Source organism: Ambystoma mexicanum, chromosome 8, assembly GCF_040938575.1.
Source record: "Ambystoma mexicanum isolate Mex_15411 chromosome 8, UKY_AmexF1_1, whole genome shotgun sequence".
In the NCBI taxonomy this organism is placed as follows: Eukaryota; Metazoa; Chordata; class Amphibia; order Caudata; family Ambystomatidae; genus Ambystoma; species Ambystoma mexicanum.
In genome coordinates this window covers 17,311,834-17,335,075 of record NC_090929.1, presented here as the reverse complement: position 1 = coordinate 17,335,075, position 23,242 = coordinate 17,311,834, and the positions used below count along the sequence as shown (strand labels likewise).

Below are 23,242 nucleotides of genomic sequence, written 5' to 3'. Positions count from 1 at the left end.
GCATGCCACCCTGCTTTTTCAGGTAGTGCATGGCCACTGTGTTGTCCGTCAGGATCAGGACACGTTTCCCCTTGAAAGACGGAGCAAAAGTCCTCAGGGCTAGCATGATGCCTCACAGCTCCAGCCTGTTGATGTGCCATCTGGCTTGCATCGCTGACCAAAAGGCCGCTCACCTGCAAATCCTAGCAGTAAGCACCCCAACCCTTCAGAAATGCACCCATGACCACTCATAAGACTGCTGCGGTCGGTCAACTAGGTGAGGTTGTGGACCACTTGGTTGGACATCTTGAGGGGATCCATGAGCGCTCCGAGGTACTGCAACCACTGATCTCTTAGGAGCCACTGTAGGGATCTCATGCGCAGCCTGGCCTCTGGCACTAAAAAAAATACAGCAGGCCTTGAGACCCAAGAGGCGGAGGAAGGAAGCCGCTGGTAAGGTGGTGTGCCATCTGTGCTATGTTGTCGACACTCTCCTCGGGAGGGAAGTCATGCCCCACCCGGGTGTCTAAAACTTCTCTGATGAACTGGCATCCCATGGGAATTTTTCAAGTTCAGGGAGAGGCCCATCCTGTGCAGTATTAGGCAGGTGTCCTCTGGATGAGACAAGACCTTCCCAGCCGACATACTTTGGAATCAGCCAGTCGTCCAGGTATGGAAATACATGGACCCCGGATCTCCTGAGGGGGCCGTGACTACCGCCAGGAGCTTGGTGAAGACCCTTGGAGCGGAGGTCAACCTAAAGGGAAGCACTTTGAATGGATAGTGCTGGTCCCCTATGAGGAAACTCAGGAACTTCCAGTGCTTTTGATGTATCGACACATGGAAATAAGCGTCCTGCAGATCTACGGACACCAGCCAGTCCTGAAGTTCGAGAGCATGTGAATTTCTCTCAACGTCACCATCATGAATTTGTCTTTCCTCGGGAACTTGTTCAAGGCCCTGAGGTCCAGAATAGGACGGAGACCTCCTCCCTACTTGGGTACCAGGAAATACCGGGAATACCAACCAGGCTCTCTCTGATCGGAAGGTACGTCTTCCACGGCACCCTTCAACAATAGGGCTTACAATCCTGGAGATCCTGTCCCAGTTGGACTGGAGGCGGTGGGGGTCTGTCCGGCGGTTTTCTTAAGAAGGGCTGACAATAAACCCACTGAACAAGCTGCAGAGCCCAGGCATCCGAGGTAGACTCCTGCCACTGGGGCCAGTGTTCTGCCAACCGTCCACCAACCGGTAAGTTGTAGGATGGGAAATCAAAGTGGCTTAGAGGGCAGTACGGCCCCTGCCACTGTTTGCTGGCGTCTGGAACCCCTCTCTGCCCCTTGCAGGTGCGAGAAATGCTTCTTCCCCTGCCTGGCCTGTGGGAGCGGCGGTTTCCTGCCATCAGGCACTTAGCACCTGTCGCCTCTGCGATTAGAGGCAAAGTTGAAGGCAGGTTTGTCCGGCTGCTCAGCTAGGCCCATCGATTTTGCAGCTAATTTAGACTCCTTAAACTTTTTCAAAGAGTCATCAGCCTTCTGGGCAAAAAGAAACTCTCCCTTGAAAGGCATGTCCAGTAGCCTATTCTGGATGTTCGGTGAGAAGCCAGAGGTTTATAGATAGGCTTGTATTCTTAACACTACCACCGACCCCATGGATCGGCCAATGCAGTCAGCCATGTCCTGGCCCATTAGCAACGACTGCTTGGCTACCTCATTCCCATCTTCCACCTGCCGTGTAAACCCATACCGCATTTCACCTTCGGGGATATAGTGCGTAGCCTGCTGTACAGCTTTTCATAAAACAAAAGACTATTTTGCAAATCCACATGCCACATTGGTGGCTGTCAGCGCCATGCTGCCAGAAGTGAAGACCTTCTTAGCCATTGCATCCAACCTTTTACCATCTCTATGTCCGGAGGCAGATTCAAAGTGGATGCTGCAGGTATGGTGGCGATTGTAGCTGCCTGCACAACAATCCTTTCTGGAGCACGGGCATGAGAAGCCAGGAAAGATGGATCTCCTCTTACTGGCCTGTACTTCCCCCGTTAAGTTAGTTAGAGTTGACCAGGGGAATGGAGAAGGGATGTTGCCACAAGGAGTCTAGGGGGTCTGCAATTGCCAGAGCAAGTGCTCTGTCACAGGAATTTCATCTAAGATGTCTGTCAATGTGTAGCCATGAACAAGTGCTGGAGAGGACTTCAAACCTAAGGTGTCTACTACCCGTCCACTAAGGTCCTAAAATTACCATGGTTGTGCGTGTAGGGTTGACCCTGCTGAAATTCGACATCTGGAGACGTGTCCAGGCCACTAGTGTCGTGTAATTCTTGGCCTAATGCAAACAGGGATTGCTTGGTAGACAAAATAAATCATCACCTTACGACCCTGTATACATGGGATCGATGCCCTGGTCGGCACCGAAAATGGATGCCATGGACTCTAAGAATCCAGACCTGGAGAGCGGGATGAAGGATCTGTCGCTGATAGTCGGTGCAAAGGGTTTTTCTTTTGACACTGATGGAACGTTCGGCGGCCCCGTTCGAGGCTTGGATATTACTGACATGCTGGGAACATCCACTTGTCGACATTCCTGAGAAGGACCGGCCGTCAATGGTTTCTGCGCCTTTTTTGGCAGTGAGCCTGAAGGCTTCTCCAACGCCATTGATGGTTCTGCATGCATGGGGTCGGGAGTGCCGAACGCCAGTTTTGCAGCTGAGGTTTTCTGTTCAGGGAGGGTGCGTAGGGGATGTACCCGCACCTGCAGCAGCCTGTGCTTTAAACATGTTCAACTCTTCTCGATTGGTTGGCCAGCTGAATGCTTACCTTTTTCCGACGACGAGCTGGACTCATGGCAATGGCGCCTCTTTTTCTAACGCTGTGAAGATGACGAAGGGTGGCTCCTCGAGTGTGACAACTTTTTGGCCTTCCGCAGATGGTTTTCCTTCTCTTTTTGGGGGTGGGCCTTTCCGTCTTGCCCCCGGAGGAACGGATGAGCGACCGCACTGGGATTTCGGGGACGGGCGGCCCAAAACAAGTTAGGTGGCACTCTCAAGAATGGATTTCAGCTGCATTTTGAGCACGACGCACATCCCTGTGTCATGATCCATACCCAGACACCACAGAAAAATGTTGTGCGGTCCGGTCACTGACATTTTTGAACGGCAGCTGGTGCACCATTTAAAGCTCGAAATCTGGTGAGTGGACATCACGGTCGAGGTTTAATTAAATAATTTGATTAATTTGCTAAGTCGAAGATTCAATGTCGTGTTCCTGAAGCAGCGCACGAAAGCGTGAATAAAAAGAACTTGGGTATGGAGCGTAGTGCCGTGGTATATGTGCAACGCCCGATGTCACGTCGGAGACAACGATCGAGCACTGAGTAAGACGGATCGATGCCCGGGTCGAGGTCCACTACGCCCCCTGTCGAAAAAAACTGTCAGAACAGCGGTGCTGGATGAGGATATCAGATGAGGAATCTGTGGGAGAAAAGCAATACATTGAAGGCCCCGACTCGGATATTGTTTGGAGCTCACTCACCCCTCTTATAGAGATGATGGCTATAAGGAAACCAACTTTGTAAGTGAGGTTTCTGAGACTTGCCTTATGCATGGGTTCAAAGAGGGGGCTTTATGAGCTTACTCGAGACAATCTTTAGTCCCACTACGGTGGTGGATTTGAACTAGCGGGTTGCATCCCTTTTACCCTGTCGCCTTCCATGAAGGCATTCACGACTGGAATCTTCCACCATGAAACCTTGCTCTGTGATGTTGTGTATGCAGAAAGAGCAGCTAAATGGACCTTTAGGGAATTGAACACTAAACCCGAGTCCAACAAGTGCAGTAGATAGAGCACTATGTTAGAAGGTAACCTGCCAACGTGGTTAACATTAGACTTTCTATACTATATGACAAATCCTTTCCACTTGTTAAAGTAGCAGTGTCTAGTGTTAGGTTAACATGCTTCTATCTGTCAGGTAGGTTATGATGTCCGAACTCTATGGCTTCAGGTGTCAAGCTGCTAAATTGATTGTCTGAGGGTGTGGCTGGAGTGTTGCCCCTTAGTTCCGAGACCTGCTTTAAGGGCTGGTCAGTTTCATTGGTGGGCAAACAGACATCCAGAGTAGGTGGTGTTAGGCAGAAACCTGTGCAGTTCCCTTAGGGAACACTGCAAAAGATTTAAGACTACAGGTGTTGGCAGTAAACCCACTTGGTAGCAGTCTGCACCACCCAGATTTACCTGGTAGCTGTGGCTGAGCAGTCAGACTTCCCTCAAGAAGAGTTAGGCAGTATGCAAAGTATACACAATAGGCACTCAGATACAATAATACAAGCAAACACTGACCAGAGTGTTGGTATCAAAGTAAATAATTATTTATTTAAAAACACACAGTTGAAACACTCCAGCACTCTTATTGTAAAATATTCTAAACACAGTTACTATTATGATATATACACCCCTTTTTCCCTATCAGATAAATCACAGTAAAACACCACTTATTTTCATACAGAGGTGAGCGCTTAACTAGATTGCACTCTAATAAGTTTGTGAGAAAGGGAGGGAAAAAGACAGAATATGAAGAGGTACACCACTCTGATTCAGGAACACTGTTAGCAAGGCAGAGAGCAAAAAGTCACTGGTGAGCCAAAGTCCAAAGGCTGGGCCCACTCTTAGAGGGAGCAGAGCACAAATGCGCCCAAGATCACACAGTTACAATAGGCTTAGAAAGTCTTGCAGAGGGTTCAAAAAGAGTTTAGAGAGGCTTAGAAAAGTTTAGCCAGGGTGTCCCAGGCTAACCCAGCTTCGAAAGCCGGGGGCTAAATCTACCCCGTACAGTCGGTAGCAAGGGAAGCCAGGCGGGACACGGTACCTTAAGTGGGAAGGATCCTCCAGCGGTGGCAGTTGTTCCTGGTAGTGGGTGCAAGTTGCGTCGTCGTCCAGGGGAAGAGAAGATCTCGACTTGGAGGAAAGATGAATGTCGTTGCACTACCAGGGAAGAAACCAGCCGCAGAGATTTCCGGTTAAAGGTGGTACCTTGTTTTCACGGTCGTGGTAAAATGTGGTATCCCGGTTGCCGGGGTGCTTGACACGGGCAAGGCGGCCACGAGGTACGTCGGGAAAGCGAAAAGACAGTGAAACTGGTTATCCCCACCAGTCAAAGGAAGACTCTCCGGCGGGAGATCTCCTCTGTCGTTGGGAAAAGTGGTGAGGCAGTCCAGCAGGGCTCCACCGGTGGTGGTGTCGTGGCAGGTCGGCTCAGCTTCTCCCTCGTCGGATTCTTAGGTCCTGTGGCGACTTCTGAAGTTCCAGTCCCCAAAGCCCTGCTTTTATGCAGCAAACCCCCATTCACTCAGCCTAGCTGTCACTCAAACATGCTAAGTGGTGAGCCTGCCGGCTCACCACTTGGGCCAATCAGGATGGAGTGCGACTTGAGTTGCCTAGGCAACTCAGTACAGGGTGCCTAAATTCCCCTCCACCCCTCCTAAGTACCCCAGACAGAGTGGCACCACTTTGGAGGGCTTCTGTGGAGAAGCCCGCCAAAAAGTGGAACAAAGGGCTCGACTTGGGTTGGAGTCACAGAAGAGAACACAAACGCCATTTTAGAATCAAGTTTTGGCAAAAAATACCAACCGGAGAATTAATATTAAATAAACCGGCGGTATGTTCGGGGCTACCGTAAATAATTAAATAAAGATAGTAGCCTAAAACAATGGGAAATCCCATAGGAAAATATTCGCGGTAGAATATAAAAAGTAGTATCCACTGCCACCAGCCAAAACTCGATCAGGGGGGACGGAGACGTGCCCCCTCGACTAACAGACCCTGGGGCAAGACGTGCCCCCTCGACTAACAGACCCTGGGGCAATCGAATTGCCCCAGCCAATACGTCCACAATATGATGGTTTGTACTGGTTCTGTTCAGAATTTAAGACTAGTAAAGTCAATGGTGACTTTACATGCCCTGGGAGACAGTAGTCAGTCCCAGGGTATGGAGTCTATATCGGTGGGGTCACTAAGACACCCCTGTGTCACTGCACTGGGGGTGCTGTGTAACACATCACAAAAACACATGAAACCCTATGGCGTAAAAGACCCCATAGCCCATTAAACACTTCTAGATTCAAAGAAACACACTCAAATCATGTCCAAGAGTGAGGGTAAAAGAGTCTCACTCTTGGCAGGAGAAAAAAATAAAACCCCAAAAATCCAGCAAAGCTGCTGGGGGACTCACTAGGTTAGGAAATTCAGCCTAAACAGAGAATTCTCCCTAACAGGTGGTAGTACCATGTCTGACGTGCCCACATTGGAGCAACTAGGATCAATGTTAATTGTTCATGATGCAACTTGTGGATGACTCTGGTGAGGAGTGGGGTCCGAAGGAAAAGCGTATGCAAATATCCCTGAGCAACTGACCCACAGTGCGTTCCCTTGGGTTCCCTCTGGGGGAACCAGGAGGCCCAGGTGGGGCAATTTTTATTTTCTCTTGTGGCAAACAGATCTGTGTCTGGCTGACCCCATTTTGCAAAAATATTGCTGACACTGTCTGTATGTAGCTCCCACTCGTGCTCTGAGGGTAGGCCGGTATTGCTGCTCAGTGTTTCTGCTAGGCAGTTGTGTTCCCCTCAATCTCCAGATCTTGTGTGTTAGTCTGGACAGATTTAGTGAATGCTTCCTGTCCTGTTGGTTGATGTAAAACATGGCGGTTGCATAGTCTTTGAGAATGAGCATATTCTTCCCTGCCAAGTGATGCCGGAAAGCTTGTAGTGCTTTGTACACTGCCAGCAACTTTAGGACATTGATGTGCTTCTTTGCTAGTGTCTCTGTGCACATTGTTAGGGAGAATTCTCAAAAATGTGTTCATTCCCTCTACCTTAGAGACCCCCAGCAAATTTGCTGGATTTTGAGGACTATTTGTTTGCCTGGAGAGAGTGTGAGCCTTTTGCCCACTCTCTCGTGTATTTTGATGCGAGTTTATAAATAAATAATAATAATAATAATTTGACACTTATATAGCGCTACGAACCCTCAGGTATCTGAGCGCTGCTTATTATTACCCACGGTGTGTGGTGCTCATTTATCGACCTCGGAAGGATGAAAGGCTGAGTTTGGCCCCGCCGGGATTTGAACCTGCGTTAGCAGGCTCTGCACGGATGTCAAAGCGAGCGCTCTACTCGCTGTGCCACTTGACCGGCTTATACACTGTTTCTTTTTGGTTATGGAGTCTAACCAACTCCAAAGGCATCTTTTAAATTGTGTCACAAAGCACCTTCAGTGCAGTGAGCCAAGGAAGTCTATCAGATTTCCCAAAGGTTTAAATACCTTCTCTGGGATCAACTACGGTTTCCCAGAACAGTGGAGTGAAATCGACTTCACTTAGTCCTGTACATTCCTAGACCCAGCACACCCGGTGGTCAGTCAAAATCTTGAAAAAATAATCTCGAATAACAATAAGGTCGAAAAAAAAATTCGACTTTTTTTTGGCCTTTTTTTTTTAGATTTATTTTTTCGAGATGTGTAAATTCGGTATTATGACCATAAACCAGCACACCCTATCTTACAATAGAGTGCTGGAGGTGTTATTTAGTATCCCCCAAGTCTAGTTACTCATGTAACAGTCAAATGTTACCCTTTCCCCTCAGAATGGCTGATGGCAGTGGTTTTACAAATAACTACCATGATTTACCCCGACCACAAACTGTTCGCAGCTCTGGTAACGTTAAATCGCGGGAGCCATGTTTTTCAAGCTGGCGCCTGAGCCTACTTTGTTAAAATGGTTCCTGGTCTTCTTTTTTGCCATTTCTTTGTGGAAAGGTCCTTCGAGTCTTTCTCTGCGCGCCAAACCAGGTTTGGTCTCTTTGTTCATTCGCCTTGCAATCCGCCTCTGGCTCCAGAGTGTCTAGGGTAGGCAGGAAGTGAGGGAGGTGCCCAAGACTCCCTTTACTTAGTCCCCTAGGAGACCCAAATGCACTCTGTGGTGATTGGCTGGCTGACTGTCCGGCAAGGACAGCCACGCTGCCGGGTGAGTGGCAGCTTAGCTGGAATGAATGGGAGAGAACTGAATAAAAGGTGAGTCTCTTGGCTTGGAAGGCAGAGTCGACATCTGGACGAAGGAACCGAAGAAGAGCTTGAAGAGGTCGGCTGCTGCAACTCTTGGACCGTTGGTTTGCCCGGTGAAGCCCTGCTTGCAGGTCTGAATCGCCAAGTTTGCATCGACTGAGAAGCCCTGCAAAGGACGATTTGGTAGGACCAATCAACTCCCTAGTAAGCCACCTGGACCCCCATCTCGGAGCTGGTTGCATTTCCTCAGAGTCCTGCAGGAAAACGTAGAGCCAGGGAGAGGGACGACAGATTGTGTGCGTTGCTTGTAAGCTGGCCTAAAGCTTTTGGACGATCCTCCGGGCTCCCACGAAGCAGGACTGACCAAGCCTGACCCCCCTCAGTTGAGTGTGGGACCTCAGATGTGAGGAAAGTCCACCTTGACAGCCAGGAACCGCGCTTGTTTCTATTTGCTGTACCGCAAGGAGCTGAAACGCCAAACAGCCACTGGAAGTAAAGTTTACCGGTTGCCAGCTTTGACCGTGCCAGTGCAGTGCAAGAGTCCCCCGACGTCCTCCCTCTTGTCGCCACGACTGAGGCCCAGGAACAGTGATATCTGCAGAGCTGCACAGGAACAGAAGTCTTCAGCTGCATCTTTTCTTCTTTACTAAAGGTACTGTAAAAACTAGCCTAAGAACATACTCTTACTGTGTAAGTGCTTGTAACTTCTGCAACTCACAAGCCTAATCAGCTTGTGGCCCTATATTTGATTCTTCTTGTTCTCAAAGACTCCTAGGAATGTGTGCAAAGACTTTTCCATTTACTTATCTGAAGTGCTGCATCCTATACAAAGATTTTGGCCTAGCCTATTGCATTGAATGACTTCTCAGAGCCATCTGAAAGTATTTGCCCTGCTTATGACCATTTGTATTTCTTGTGTTCTAATAACTTTTGCCTTTTACTTACCTTTTAAAGAGTATTCTGTATGCCAACAGTAAGGTATTAATGTCCCCAGCACCCTTGTTACTGAAGTCACCTGTGGGTGTAGGTTGTGTATGTGGGCCATCCCAAAAGGGCCTTGTCTGATCCAGAAACACAGTGTACAGTATTGAAGTATATTTGTGTGTTACTATTCTATTACTCCCTTCTGAAGAAGGCTTTGTAACGGACTAATAAATAAATAACTGTTTATGCAAGAAACCTAGAGTGTAAGAGTTTATTTGAATACCTGTAACTGAATCTTTGTGTAACTCCACTACAGCTCACAGTGACCCCTCTTAAGATAAGCCTGGCTGCTCAACACGCTACCAAAACTGTGAGGTACAAGCTTATACCAAAGGTTGGGTCGCCTATACCTGTAGTCTTAGTTGTTTTTAGTTTTCCCAGAGGGTACTGCATTTAAAATTTGCCTAACACACATGCCGTGTGCTGCCTGGTGGAGGTAATTGTTAGGTACATTTTCTAAAGTCCAACTGGTGTGGGACGTCATAAGACACATCTTTTGGCGACAGGGACCCAACTCTGAATATAGGCCTTTACTCCAACAAGACGGTCGAGTGGCTGAGCAGCCAGGCTTTAGAGTACTGTGAGTTGTAGAGCAGTACAATGAAATCAGTTCACACAGATATCCAAGTAAACATTTACCCACTTAAAGTTATATTACAATATATATACACAAGACACACAAGCAAATCTAAAATGCAGCAACGAACAACAACATTCAATGTGAAATGGAAAAAGAAATAATAAATACAGGCGAGTAACTTTCTATGCTTTATATATCCAGCACACAGAGTGACGTCAATTAAGGTCAGTATCAGCACTTCCATCACCTCTGCAAAACTGGGTTGGGAGGGAAAGTTTCAAAGTCAGGCAGAACACAACAAGCAACTGTTAATAACAAGTACACTCTCCCAGAGGGATAAAGGCAGTCTATTTCCTAGCAATAAAAGTGTTCACAATTAAAAACTATGGAGGAACCAGCATTGCCAAAGCCAATAGGATCAAGAAGATATATATTTGGGAAACCAGGACAGCCAAAGTCAAATGGACAGTTCCAGTTCTGATGAAGATCTTCAGAGGAAAGGTTAGTTAACCAGTCAGTGGTTCTGGGAGAAGCTGCAAGACCTGGACAGAGGAGTTGAGATCAACGCTAAATTGAAGAAAACTGCACATCCTGAGCCAGGAAGCACTGAAAATGACTGATGGGCTTCTGCGGCAGCACTCTAGAGAAGGGGTCGGCAGCAATGGATTCACTCACTCCTCACTCCAGCGGCTCTTTGTGCTTTTTGCGCCTTTTTCTTGGCACCACGAAGAAACAAATATCACCAGTCAGATTCTCCTAGATTACTCGGTCCTGAACTCTGATGAGGGGACTTTTGGTGAAGGATTCCTGCCTCCGGAGGTCTGCACGGATGCCTGCAAAGTTTCAGCTGGGTTCCATCTTCGTAAAACGATGCACTCGATAATGATCCAGGGACCCCGGGTACTGGAATTCTGCAGCTCAGGAAAGTCGCAAGTCGGGGATTGCCCAAAATGAAGGTGGTCTTGAGGCTAGTTGGTCCCACCAGCCTAAGGGAGGAAGCTGGCCTTGAAGGGTCTTCCCAGTCCATGTGAAAACGCGGTCAGCACCGCTGCAGGGCTTCACTGGTGCTTCTGGAGTCTCTGCTTGTCTTCTGCTTCAGATTCCTGGTTCCAGTGGTCGACTGACTGTAGTGCCAAAATCCTTGCCTTTTATGCTGGATCCCAGTCATTCACACACTCGCAGCTGTCAATCACCTGAGGGTTGGCCATCCTCCAGGACAGCCAGCCACCAAGCTAGAAAAGGTTTCAGCCAGGCATACCTACAGACAAGGACCATGAAGTTTCAGTCTTCTCCCTCACTTCCTGCCTTCCCAGACACACTGGAGCCTGGGCGGGCTTTAAGGCGGAAGCCTGCCAAAGCCAAAACTCACAAAGGACTCAAATCTACTCTAAAGGACAGAAGAAAAGCCCAGAAGGAACTGATAATCCAAAAATGGCAAAAGATTGGGGCCATTTTGGGGTAATGGTCACCCATGGGCGCTGTACTGCAGCTGAGAAACCAGCCTGCAGTAACCTGCACAAAAGGCAGAAAAAGTATCCACTGCCACCAGCTATTTAAGTCAGTCAGTCGTAATAAAAGGTTACAGGAGGAGTGAGAGAAGAGTTACAATGTAACCCCCCCAGCAGCAGCACACAGGTTGGTGTGTGCTGACCCATAAAAGAAAAGGTAAGTAAAATAACAGTTAGCTTACTATTCTTGGGAACTGTAGTTCTCACAAGAAAATGTATTTAAACAAAGAGAAGTCCCAGGGACTTTTCAGCGACACTGCACAGAGGGTGCTGGGTGTCAAACAGTACAGATCAGATGCCTGTATTCACATATGGAGTTTACCAAAATCCATAAAACAGTAAAAATAAAATCACAGTCAGAGAAAAAGAATGGGTAAGTGGAAAACGTCCATGAGCCCACAGTAACTTACCTAGACGTAATGTCTCAATTCATATACTAGCCGAGGGTTGAGGCGTCTAAGTGTCCATGGCAACACTCGCGGCTGCCGACGCAGAGATGCTGCCAGACTACCGGTTTTGGACAGGACTGACATGCTGCATTGAGACATTATCGAGTAAGCTTGAAAACATCACAAAAGTGCACCCGATCGGTACGACATTACAAACGTCTAAATTGACGTGTTCTTTTCTAATAGGACACAGGAATTTTACTTTGAATACAGACAAGAGATTCATCCTTTTCTAGATCGGATACATGCGGTTCCAAGCAATTAGGTGAGCCAATTTGGAACATGTTGCTGCGTGTGTTTTAATTGTGTAATCAGCTGCTACTGTATACTGTTCCACTTTTTCTCATTCACATTAGAGCTTAGCTTTCACTTTTTTATCCGTGCAATACAGGGAACGAGAAAAGAGATTGTTAGCTATATGAACATTAAATGTGGCTCCCACATCTTGGCACACATGACAAAGCGTGGATAAAGAATAAGTTATGGCCTCTTGTAAAGTTGCCATTCTGAACTTCTGAGGTCTGACATATGCGTTTGCAGGTCGTTAATCGAACACAGGGTGTTTGGTCCAGTCTTTCTCTGGAACACAGGGCGTTTGGTCTAGTGTTTCTCTGGAACACAGGGCGTTTGGTCTAGTGTTTCTCTGGAACACAGGGCGTTTGGTCTAGTCTTTCTCTGGAACACAGGGTGTTGGTCTAGTCTGGTCTAGTCTTTCTCTGGAACACAGGGCGTTTGGTCTAGTCTTTCTCTGGAACACAGGGCGTTTGGTCTAGTCTTTCTCTGGAACACAGGGCGTTTGGTCTAGTCTTTCTCTGGAACACAGGGCGTTTGGTCTAGTCTGGAACACAGGGTGTTGGTCTAGTCTGGTCTAGTCTTTCTCTGGAACACAGGGCGTTTGGTCTAGTCTTTCTCTGGAACACAGGGCGTTTGGTCTAGTCTGGCACACAGGGTGTTTGGTCTAGTCTGGAACACAGGGTGTTTGGTCTAGTCTTTCTCTGGAACACAGGGCGTTTGGTCTAGTCTGGAACACAGTTTTTAAAGTAGGACTGGAGGAAAATTAGTTTTCGATTTACGCATCAATATGGGTGTCGAAGGTTCTGACGTCGAGGGCGTCGATGGACCGGATTTTGTTTTCTTCGAAGATGTCCTCGACAAAACCCTCAAAGGGCTGGACAGTTGACTCGTCATGGTCCTCAAAACATTTTCACTCTTTCAAAGCTTCAAATGCTCTCGATGTTCGGCAGGCTTGCGCCCCGGACTCGAGGGTGCACAGGGTTTAGCCTTAAACTTTCCCTTGTCGTCTTTATGCAGAGCGACCAGGACATGGTCTTTCTTCCGATCTTTTTAGGGGCTAGGAGATTCTCACGGAATATTTTCATAATTTGCCTCCGAAACTCTTCCCATTTCGCTGGGGAGTCAGATTTAGTTGGACATGCTATTCTCTCGGGTGAGGAGTCACTCGAGGAAGAAGGACACCTATGCCGTCTTTTCGACTACCTGGAAGGAGACGAAGAATGACGCGAACGACTTCTCGATTGAGATTTCTTCTATCTTTTTCAATGAGGAGAATCTTTCGACTCATATGAAGTATGTTTTTTCGGGATGGAAGGGGATTTTGGAATTCTACTAACCGCCAAGTTACCTTTGCGCGCTCTCATAGCCTTGCCAGTCAGCGCCTGACAGGATTTGCACTCCTTCGTACGATGCTCCGTGCCGAGGCACCCCAGGGCAAACGCGATGGGGTCGGTGATGGACATCTTCGAATCGCAGTCCTGACATTTCTTAAAACTCAACTTGGACGTTGATGGAGTCGACGGTGAAGACATTACATTTTATTGCATGAACTGAAGCGTGCCGTAATTGCTCTCGAAGTGAAAGCTGCATCGGAAAAGCGTAACTGAAGCCAACGGGCGCGGAGCGGGCTACATATATTGCGGATGACGTCGACCATCCGGCGGAGGTCTTTGAGGGACATCAAGTCATCGATGCTACCACACAGCGCCCTCTGTTGAGAATTTTTTCCCGAAGCAGCTGAAGGTGGTAGACAATTATCAAAGGAGGAATATGTGGGAGGACACAGTCCAGTCGAAGTAGTATTTTGTAGGTGAACAACTATTTCCTCCCGTTGAGTTGAGACTTTCTTTGGAGTGCCTATGACAATGGAGAGGTAGCTACTGTATACCCTGACTCTTGTGTAATATGTGCGAAACCAGAGGGTGTCTCACGTGCGAGCCCCTGGGGATCGATCTCTCTCAGGTGACCAGGGATTCCGTTAGCCCCGATTTATACACCAGAGACTTAGACTTAGTGCGAGGCGTTGGGGAACTTTCCCGCAAAGGCACTCTCGACTCTTTTTCAACCCTTGCGTGTTTGGATCTTGATTTTACTCTGTCACTTTTAGAGTGAGTAGAGGCATGTTCACCACGTGGCAACTTCGAGGGGGTCTGGGCCGCTTTCTCGAATATTTTCAGCATCAAAGCCCTGAAGGCCTCCCATTTTTCTGGGGAATCGTGCTTTGAAGGGTAAGTAACTTTCCTCTCAGAAGAGGAGGAGGAGGAGGAAGACTACCTATGATGTCGCTTTCGTGACTTTTTCGTCAAAAACGAGGAAGACTTCCTCGAGCGACTTTCCGATCTTGACCTCCTCGACTCGTGACGAGATTTTCTACTGGATTCATCTGAATCCTTTTGTCTTTTCGAAATATATTTTTCCTCCCCCACCGCCAGCTACCTCTGCGTCCCCTAAAAGTCTTATTTGACATGGCCTGACAGGACCCGCACTCATCAACCCGATGGTCTGGGCTGAGACACCAGAGGCAATTCCGATGGGGGTTGGTTATAGACATCTTCCTGCCACACTTCTGACATTTTTTTAATCCTGCCTTGGGTGTGGAGGGAGTTGAAGATGAAGACATCGAAGAAATTCTTGATGCGCCGTTCATAACACAAAGCAGTTGCGTCGGAAAAAAGGAACTGAGGTAACAGCGCTGCTTGAGCCATTTATACAGCAGATGACGTCGACACCAGCTGGCGGCCCTCGAGCGACATCGACTCTGCGGTCTTGCACACAGCGCCGCCTGGTGAATTTTTTTTCAAAGCAGCTGAAGCTGGGATACGATTATCATAAGATGAGGAATACGTGGGAGGACACAATCCATTTGAAATATATGGGATACATTACTCACCGTAATGGTATTTCTGATGCTTGTATCTGCTTAGATTCACATCCTGTGCATAGGCCGACATCTAGTGGAAGCTGCGGAGTATTACAGTTTGTTTTTCGAAACTCGAAAATGGGCGTCGACACAGGGCGTGCCAGTAATACTATCCCTAGTGTGACGTCCACTGTACCCAAGATCCCTCATGCGTCTAGGATCCTCAGATTGTATTTTTTCTGACATAAGGTAGCATGAGGAGTAGCGTGAGTACAGATAATCCAAGCAGATAGACAGAAATGTAAGACTACAAGCCATCATGCGCCTTTTCTCAGAGGGGAGGAAGGGTGGGTCGCATGTGAATCTAAGCAGATACAAGCATCAGAAATGCGATTACGGTGAGTAATGTATCCCTTCTGAGGCTTGTGGAATCTGCTTAGATCACATGCTGTGCATAGATTAGCGAGCAGTACCTGAAGAAGGAGGTGGGATGTGAGAAGGGTCATGAGCAAATAAGTTTCTTAGAACCGCTTGTCCCACTTGTGTATCTGCCTTGGAATGGGTGTCAATGCAGTAATGCTGAGTAAAAGTGTGAATAGAGCTCCAAGTAGCTGCTTTGCAAATGGTGTCAAGGGGTACATTTGCAATGAAAGCCAGAGTGGCCCCAATGCCTCTAGTAGAGTGGGCTCTTGCCGTGAAAGGCAGAGTTTTTTCAGAAAGTGAGTAACACAGCTGGATACAGTTAATAATCCACTTCGAGATGGCACCTTTAGAGACGCGATCCCCCTCTCTGCCTGTAGTTACGGAGACAAACAGTTGATCTGTTTTTCTTAGCGGTCTGGTCTTATTTACATAGTAGAGGACCGCCCTATGCACATCTAGAGTGTGTAGTTTCACCTCAGCCGAGCTTTGCGGGTCCTGGAAGAAAGCCGGAAGCTCGATGGACTGGTTTACATGGAATTTAGATATAAATTTAGGTGAGGACCTAGGGTGTGTGCGTAAAACCAGTTTGTCTTTATGGACAGTAAAGAAGGGATACTGCACTGACAGAGCCTGAATTTCACTGACCCTTCTTATAGAAGTAATAGTTACTAAGAAGGCCGTTTTATAAGTCATGTGTTTGAGACTGCTTTTATGCATGGGTTAGAAAGGGGGGCCCATGAGCTTGGCTAGCACCACATTAAGGTCCCACCCTGGTGGTGGGTTTGAAATAGGAGGGTGAAGTCTCTTTACTCCTTCCATGAAAGCTTTAACTACTGGTACTTTCCACCACGAAACCTTGCTATGGGAAGTGGTGTAAGCCGACAGGGCTGCCAGGTGTACTTTCAGTGAGTTAAAAACCAATCCTGCATCCAGCAGGTGGAGTATGTATGTAACAATAGTGGAAGGAGTGCAATCAACGGGGTTGATTGATCTACTCTGGCACCAGAAAACGAACCTCTTCCACTTGTCAAAGTAACAGTGCCTTGTGTTTGGTTTCCTAGATTCCTTTAGGATGTCCATACACCTCTGTGGCAAATTGAGATGTCCAAACTCTATGACCTCAGGAGCCATGCTGCCAGGTTCATTGAGTTGGGTTGCTGGTGCACTGTTTGACCTTGGTGCTGGGACAATAGGTTGTACCAGGCTGGAAGTTTGTTGGGCTCGCACACCGCCATCCTGCGTAGGTGTGGGAACCACGGTTGTCTTGCCCACATGGGAGCAACTAGGACGAGCGTCATCAACTCTCTGTTCATCTTGTTCACCACTTTCCTGATGAGAGGAGTTGGTGGAAAAGCGTACGCAAACATCCCTGACCAGTTCATCCACAGGGCGTTCCCCTGGGAGTCTGGTTGGGGGAACCTGGATGCAAATCCTGGGCATTGTCTGTTTTCGCTTGTGGCGAATAGGTCTATAGTGGGGAAACCCCACTGAGAGAAGATATCTTCTACAACCTCTCTGTGTAGAACCCATTCGTGTTCCTCTGGGAGGGAGTCTCTGCTCAGAGCATCCGCTAGGGAATTGAGCTCCCCTGGAACATGTTGTGATGACAGGAAGATGTTCCGTCTGAGTGCCCATATCCAGATTTTCTGGGCAAGCTTGGACAGATTTGGCGAGCGAGTCTCTCCTTGCTTGTTCAGGAAGAACATGGCTGTTGTGCTGTCCGTCCGGATTTGCACTGACAGGTTTAGTAGGTTGGGCTCGAACGCCTGAAGCGCTCTGAATACTGCCAGAAGCTCTAGCAGGTGTGGTTCTTGGCCACTGAGTGAGACCAGAGACCCTGAGCTGTGTGGTGGAGATGGTGAGCTCCCCACCCCGTCAGGCATGCATCTGTAGTGACTATTGCCTGTACCTCGGGATCGTAAAAGGGTTTCCCCTGTGCGAGATTCTCTCTTGTCCACCAGTGAAGGCTTTGTACCAGTGTTGGTGAAACGACCACTAGATCGTCCCACTGACCACTTGCCTGAGACCACTGTTTCGCCAACCATTCCTGCATGGGACGCATGCGCAGGCGCGCGTGGGGGACCAGGTAAATACATGACGCCATCATGCCCAGTAAACGCATTGCTTTGCGTACCGTTATTTGGTGACCGGACTGATAATGCGGAATTTGCAGTAGTATATTCCGAATTCTTTCTTCTGAAGGAAAGGTCAACCCCTCTTGGGTATCTAGGATTGCTCCTAGGAATTGTTTTGAGGTGCTTGGCACTAGGCTTGACTTTTTCTCGTTGATTGAGAAGCCTAACTCGTGAAGGAGGTCGATAGTCCTTTGAATGTTTGTCCTGCATATTCCTGGGGTTTCCCCCGTTATGAGCCAGTCGTCCAGATAAGGGTACACTGGGATTGTCTCCCTGCGTAGGTGTGCAGCCGCCACCGCCAGTACCTTGGTGAATACCCTTGGTGCTGAAGCTATCCCGAAGGGCAGTACCTTGAATTGGTAGTGTCGACTGTCCACCTTGAAGCGCAAATACTTTTTGTGCGGTGGGAACATGGAAATATGAAAATAAGCATCTTTCATATCCAAGGTTGCCATGTAATCCCCCTTTTTTAGGAGGGGGATTACCTCTTGTAGCGTGGTCATACAACATTTTTGGGGCTTGACATACTTGTTGGCAGGCCATAAGTCCAATACTGGGCGCATTGTCAAATCTTTCTTTGGCACAAGGAAGTAAGTTGAACAAATACCCTTGTTTACCTGGTGTCCCGGGACGAGTTCTATCGCGTCCTTTTCTAGCAGAATGGCGATCTCCTCGAGGAGAATCTTCTGATGTTCTAAAGAGTGTACTCTTGTTGTGGAGGATGGTTCCGGGGACGCTGCTGTAGTTCTATACAATATCCCTGTGGATACTGTTGACAGCACCCATCTGTCTGATGTGATCCCTTCCCAAGCCTGGGTGAAGTTGGAAATGCGTCCCCCTACTGGGGTTGTGTGAGAAGGGACCCTGAACTGAGCGTCACTGCTTTGGTGGAGGCGTGCCGCCTCCCTTGTTGGGGCTGCCTCTGCCTTTACCACGACCTCTCCTATTACCCCTGCCGTAACCCTGGGTAGACTGTTGGTTGTTGTTCCACTGTGTACCCTGCCCCTGGGAATAGGTAGATCCTCTCTGGGAATTTTGGCCGCGTGGGCGACGAAAATTACTATTCCCTCTCTGGCTAGGGGGTTTATTGGTTAACTGGCCAAGGGACTGGAGTGTTTCGTATTCGTCCTTGGCATTCTTCAGTGCGTCTTCGACCGCCCTACCAAACAATAGATCGGTTTCCACCGGTTTGTCCAACAATGAAGACTGGGTTTCTGCCTTAAAATCAGACTGCCGTAACCACGCATGTCTTGATAACAGTGCCTTCCGCTATCAATCTGCCTGCGTTGTCCGCAGCGTCGAAGGTTGCTTTCAAAATGCAACCAGACACGGCTCTACCCTCTGCGGAAATCCAAGCTAACTGGCCCTTTAAAGGTTCAGGAGCAGAGGCTATGAGTGCCGCAACTTCTTCCCACTGATGGCAGTTGTAGCTGGCCAACAGGTGGTGGAGTTTGCAATCCTTGCTTGATAGGGGGACGTTGAGGCTACTTTCCTGCCGAAACCGTATAGTTTTTTGCTCTCCTTGTCAGGAGGAGCTTCGGACGATGACAAGGGTGTTCCAGCCCTCTTACGAGTGTTGGTGACAACTAGGGAGTCTGGCTTCAGATGTCCTCTTATATAGAGAGGGTCAGACTGGGACGCCCTGAAAAGTTTTTCAACCCTGGGATTGACTGCTCTGGTGAGGTTCGGGTTCACCAGGGACGGATCTATTTTTCGCTGAATGGACTTAAGGATAGAGATGGTCTGGGCAATAGGCCTCTTTTCTCCCACTAACTCTTCTGCGAAGTCCCTTTCCTCCTGGACACCGTGGGTGTCAATGTGGAAATGTTCTGCTGCGCGTGCGAGAACCTCGTTTAGGAGGGGTTGGTTATCGACCGGGGAGTCGGTAACCGGGGCTTTGTTCTCTACCGGGGAATCTACTCTGTATGTTTCCGGGTCCTCCTCTTCCTCTTCCTGGTCCTCATCATCCCCATAGTAGCCCGTCCCGGTTTGTTCTTCTATCATACCAAATTCTTGGTCCTCACGATCGAACTTCTGTTAGCCTAGGGAGCGAGGCACTCTTGGCAAGAGTGGATGATTGCCTGGAGTCATGCAGCGATCTTGATCGAGAGCGCCCAGAGGACACCGAATCGGACCGTTCTGTTTGTGCCTCTTTACGAGAACTCGACGTCGTCGAGTCTCGGTTGGACTTAGTGTCTTTAGTGTGTGTAGTATGTGAAGCGCTTGTGTCGCCGGGGGTCTTCCCCCATAGCCGCCCTGCCGGACGACCTTCCGAGGTCGGGGACCTGCGCTCGGCTGTCTTTCGACGCCGTAATGCCCTCGCCGTCCGAAAGTACAGCGTCGCTGCCGTCGCTGAAGGCGCCCTCCGCTGCCATGGCCGCCTGCCTGGCGTGGTGGGCCCAACGCTTCGTCGAACAGTCCTTAAGTGTCTTAGGTTTAAACCTACTACACGCTCTGCAGTTCGCTTCGGGGTGGTCTCTCGGCAAGCAGAGATTGCACGTGGCGTGCCTGTCGACCCAAGGGTATTTGCGATTGCACTTGGGGCAGAATTGAAAAGGGGTACCCTCCATACGCACCTTGAGGCAGCGGGCTGTTAAGTGTAAGACATGTATAAGGTGTACCTATATACCAAGAGTGTAGAGTATGTACCACCCCTCACTCTCCCTACTTGCAGGGCCGAGGCCAGAGGCCTTCCAAGGCCCGGGCCGAGGCCAGCGGCCTTCCGAGGCCCAAATCTGTCATGCAGCAGCCGGCGTCGAGTGTCGAAGTTGGGGTGGGAAAGGATGTCAATAGATTATTATTTTACATTTTTAGCAAAAGTATTGCTAAGGCCAGGGGACTCCGCAAAATGCTTCCGACCAGTATGGCGGAAAAAAATCTGAGGATCCTAGACGCGTGAGGGATCTTGGGTACAGTGGACGTCACACTAGGGATAGTATTACTGGCACGCCCTGTGTCGATGCCCATTTTCGAGTTTCGAAAAACAAACTAATACTCCGCAGCTTCCACTAGATGTCGGCCTATGCACAGCATGTGATCTAAGCAGATTCCACAAGCCTCAGAAATATATATATATGTAAAAAAAGAAATACATTGCACTGACGAGATTATGTCAGGACAAACACAAAGTGTATTTAGATAAATCATGACATGTACAAGGTACGACAACTCTTTCACAAGACAAAGCAGAGGTTAAGATTGATATAAACAGTAAGGAGAGAACCTGCGGAAACTAAGTGCACCAGCCCTGTAGTCTGTACATATGATATAGAAGGAGCAAGAGTTCAGAGACCACTAGGTAAGACTGGATTCTGACTGATGCACAACAGAACACTCCATACATTCAAGCAATCCAATTAATAGAGACACAAGACTGGGCGAGAATTGCAGCCACATTCAAGAGACATCATACACACTCTGAGGTGCATTCACACCTGTTTCATGGTGTGAAGGGTGCTGTCTTGGCTCTTGCCTAAGGGCTGTGACTTGCTGTTGAAGCCCACGACACTTCTGCCTTTGCTCTACCAGATGACGCCTCATTTCTTCCCGCTCTTCTTCCACTTTCTTCATGGCCAACGTCAAGAAATTAACCTAAATATGAAGTGCAAAGAGAACCTAAATATGAAGCGCCAAGGGAAGCAATCAATGCAGCCTGGAAATAATCAGCGTGGTTTAGTTGACTCAGCAACCTTACACACATGCAATAGAACAATAAAATAATTCTCAAAGAACAATTTCAATTCATTATTAAATTCACAGCCCTCCTTTAAAGTACACATTTCACAAATAACATTATTTAGTCAGACTAATGGAAACAGCTAAAGAATAATTTACATATTCTCTTCACATTTGGCATAATTCTTTAGATCTTCCCACTCTTAACCATAAACCTCCTGTTGCCAGGGAAAGGGGCGTTTGATTACTTATCAAACGTCTTCTCTAGAATTCATCTGTCTTTATAAAACCATTCCAGTGCAAAAATGTATCTAAGTATATCTCATGTAGATTCTCAATCGCTAAACATTGCAATAATAGATGTTGCAGGGTGTCGAGAAAAAAACTTCCCTTTACACAATCTACAAAATCTTTAATCCTATGCTAAATTCATTCTCGCTCCCATAACAGGTAAAGTTGGCAACTGGTTCATTCTTATAAGCATCAAAACCGGCAGTGTTTAGGAGAGGGGCATTTTAACAGAGAAGGTTGGAGAGTCATTCTGCTGATTGTGTAGGCACTGTAATTCCCTCATGATGTTTTACTTCTTACATAATCATAATTAGTACATCAACATAATTAGCCAACCAGTCCCATACATTAGCTTTCACTTTTAGAGAACTGAGCAAAAATGTCTTGTGTTAAATCCGATGTCTAGTTGATTTTATAAAAAAAAACGATAAATTAATTTGATCAAATTCATAGACTACATCACATTGGTCTCACACCATATTCCTCCCCAAGTCCTTAAGAATATTTAATGAACTTGCCCTTCCTGGCGTGACATACGCCTTTCTAGCATATCTTAAAGGTCAATATCAGTCAGTAATTCAGAAAGTCACTTCTGTCCCCCTTATTAAATATCGGAATTACCACTGATCGATTCCAGGAAGGGGGCACAGGTCCCTTTGATTTATTAATCGTCATTGAAAAGGCTGAACATATAGGAAACTGTCTTCTTTTGAATTTGAAAGGCATATTTATATCAGATGGAATGAGAGGTATGTGCAGTATAGAACAGAATCCAAGTTCCATCAATCACAAGGGCCTCTACGATGTGTCTTTGTAGATGCATAATTGTCAACCTTGCTCCATTGCAGAGTTCCCGTGATGGCATAAAATTGCGTAGTAACGTAATTACAGCACCTACATTCCGTTTCTTTTAAAAACGCCATTTTATTGATTTTACAACAGACGTAATAGCAACACTATACAGATGTTAACTCCAGAGGGATAGTTACAATATTTTCCAAATAGGAGGCGTTGACAACAGTAAAACCATGTTTTTTATTTTACTCCCCCACCCCCGTATGCCCCCCCTGTACGCATCGAAAGAATGCTTGAAAGAACCCGAAATGTTCCACTGATTTGTTCTGTTCATACGACGAGTCCACTTTTGCATACAAGCCTCGTCCGTGTTATACGGATACTGTTCAACTGTATTTAATGTTGCAGCAGGGAGTAGCTGTAAGAGCAATCAGGGCCTTCGACGGTCGGCTCAGGGCTTTGCATTGTTTAGCACAGGTCTGCTCCTTTCAGTGTTTCCCAAAATGCTGCGCAGTGGTCCATGAAAGGGAGCCAAACCAGGTCTATGTGAGAATGCGATTCTAATAGAGAGGAGGTGAGACTTTCCATCTGACAGATGGAGTAAGCTTTCATAATCCATTCCCTTTTTGTCGGCAAAGTGCTACATTCACATTTGATCATTAAGCACACTCTCGCCGACAGTAATAGATTTCATGTCATGTGCGAAAGGGGTACATATGAGCCTTCACCATCAAGTTCAATGCCAAACAAAACTAATAATGGGGTAGAGTGATCTGTTAATGCCATCTATTGCTTGAATACACTTCAAAACCTCCTTCGAATATGTCTTGACCTTTGCACACCCCCACCACTGATGCCAGCAATCACATATATCACCACATTCCCTCCAACAGAACGGGGGTGTCCCTTGAAACATTTTAGACAACCTTTGTGGGGTGTAGTAGCCTTCCGTTATGCAGTTTGTATTGCATGGATATCGATGAGCCCCATGCTGCTTTATGTATTACCCTTCATGTGTCCGGCTGATTACGCAATTCTAATTCTACATTCCATTTGGTCTCAGATGTGGAACGCGCCAGGTGACCCCCTAGTGAGTAGCGCACTGTAGTTGGGCGATCAAACCCTTTGAGAGTCGGCGTTCCCTCAGAACATGTTTGAATGCTGTGAGGGGGCGCCAGAGGGAGTCTCCCCAGCGTGGATCCCGCAAGATACTTCTCA

General features: G+C 47.7%; 1 protein-coding gene across 4 annotated transcripts in view; it reads right to left on the bottom strand.

The window, feature by feature from the left end:
• The window catches only part of GOLGA2 (golgin A2), a 918,457-nt gene that overhangs the window by 96,361 nt on the left and 798,854 nt on the right, over positions 1 to 23,242 (bottom strand). For all 4 annotated transcript variants that reach the window (XM_069609145.1, XM_069609147.1, XM_069609148.1 and 1 more), the window contains one exon: positions 20,698 to 20,854. In XM_069609145.1, coding sequence (XP_069465246.1) covers positions 20,698 to 20,854 — 157 coding nt within the window. The remainder of the gene's footprint in view (positions 1 to 20,697; positions 20,855 to 23,242) is intronic.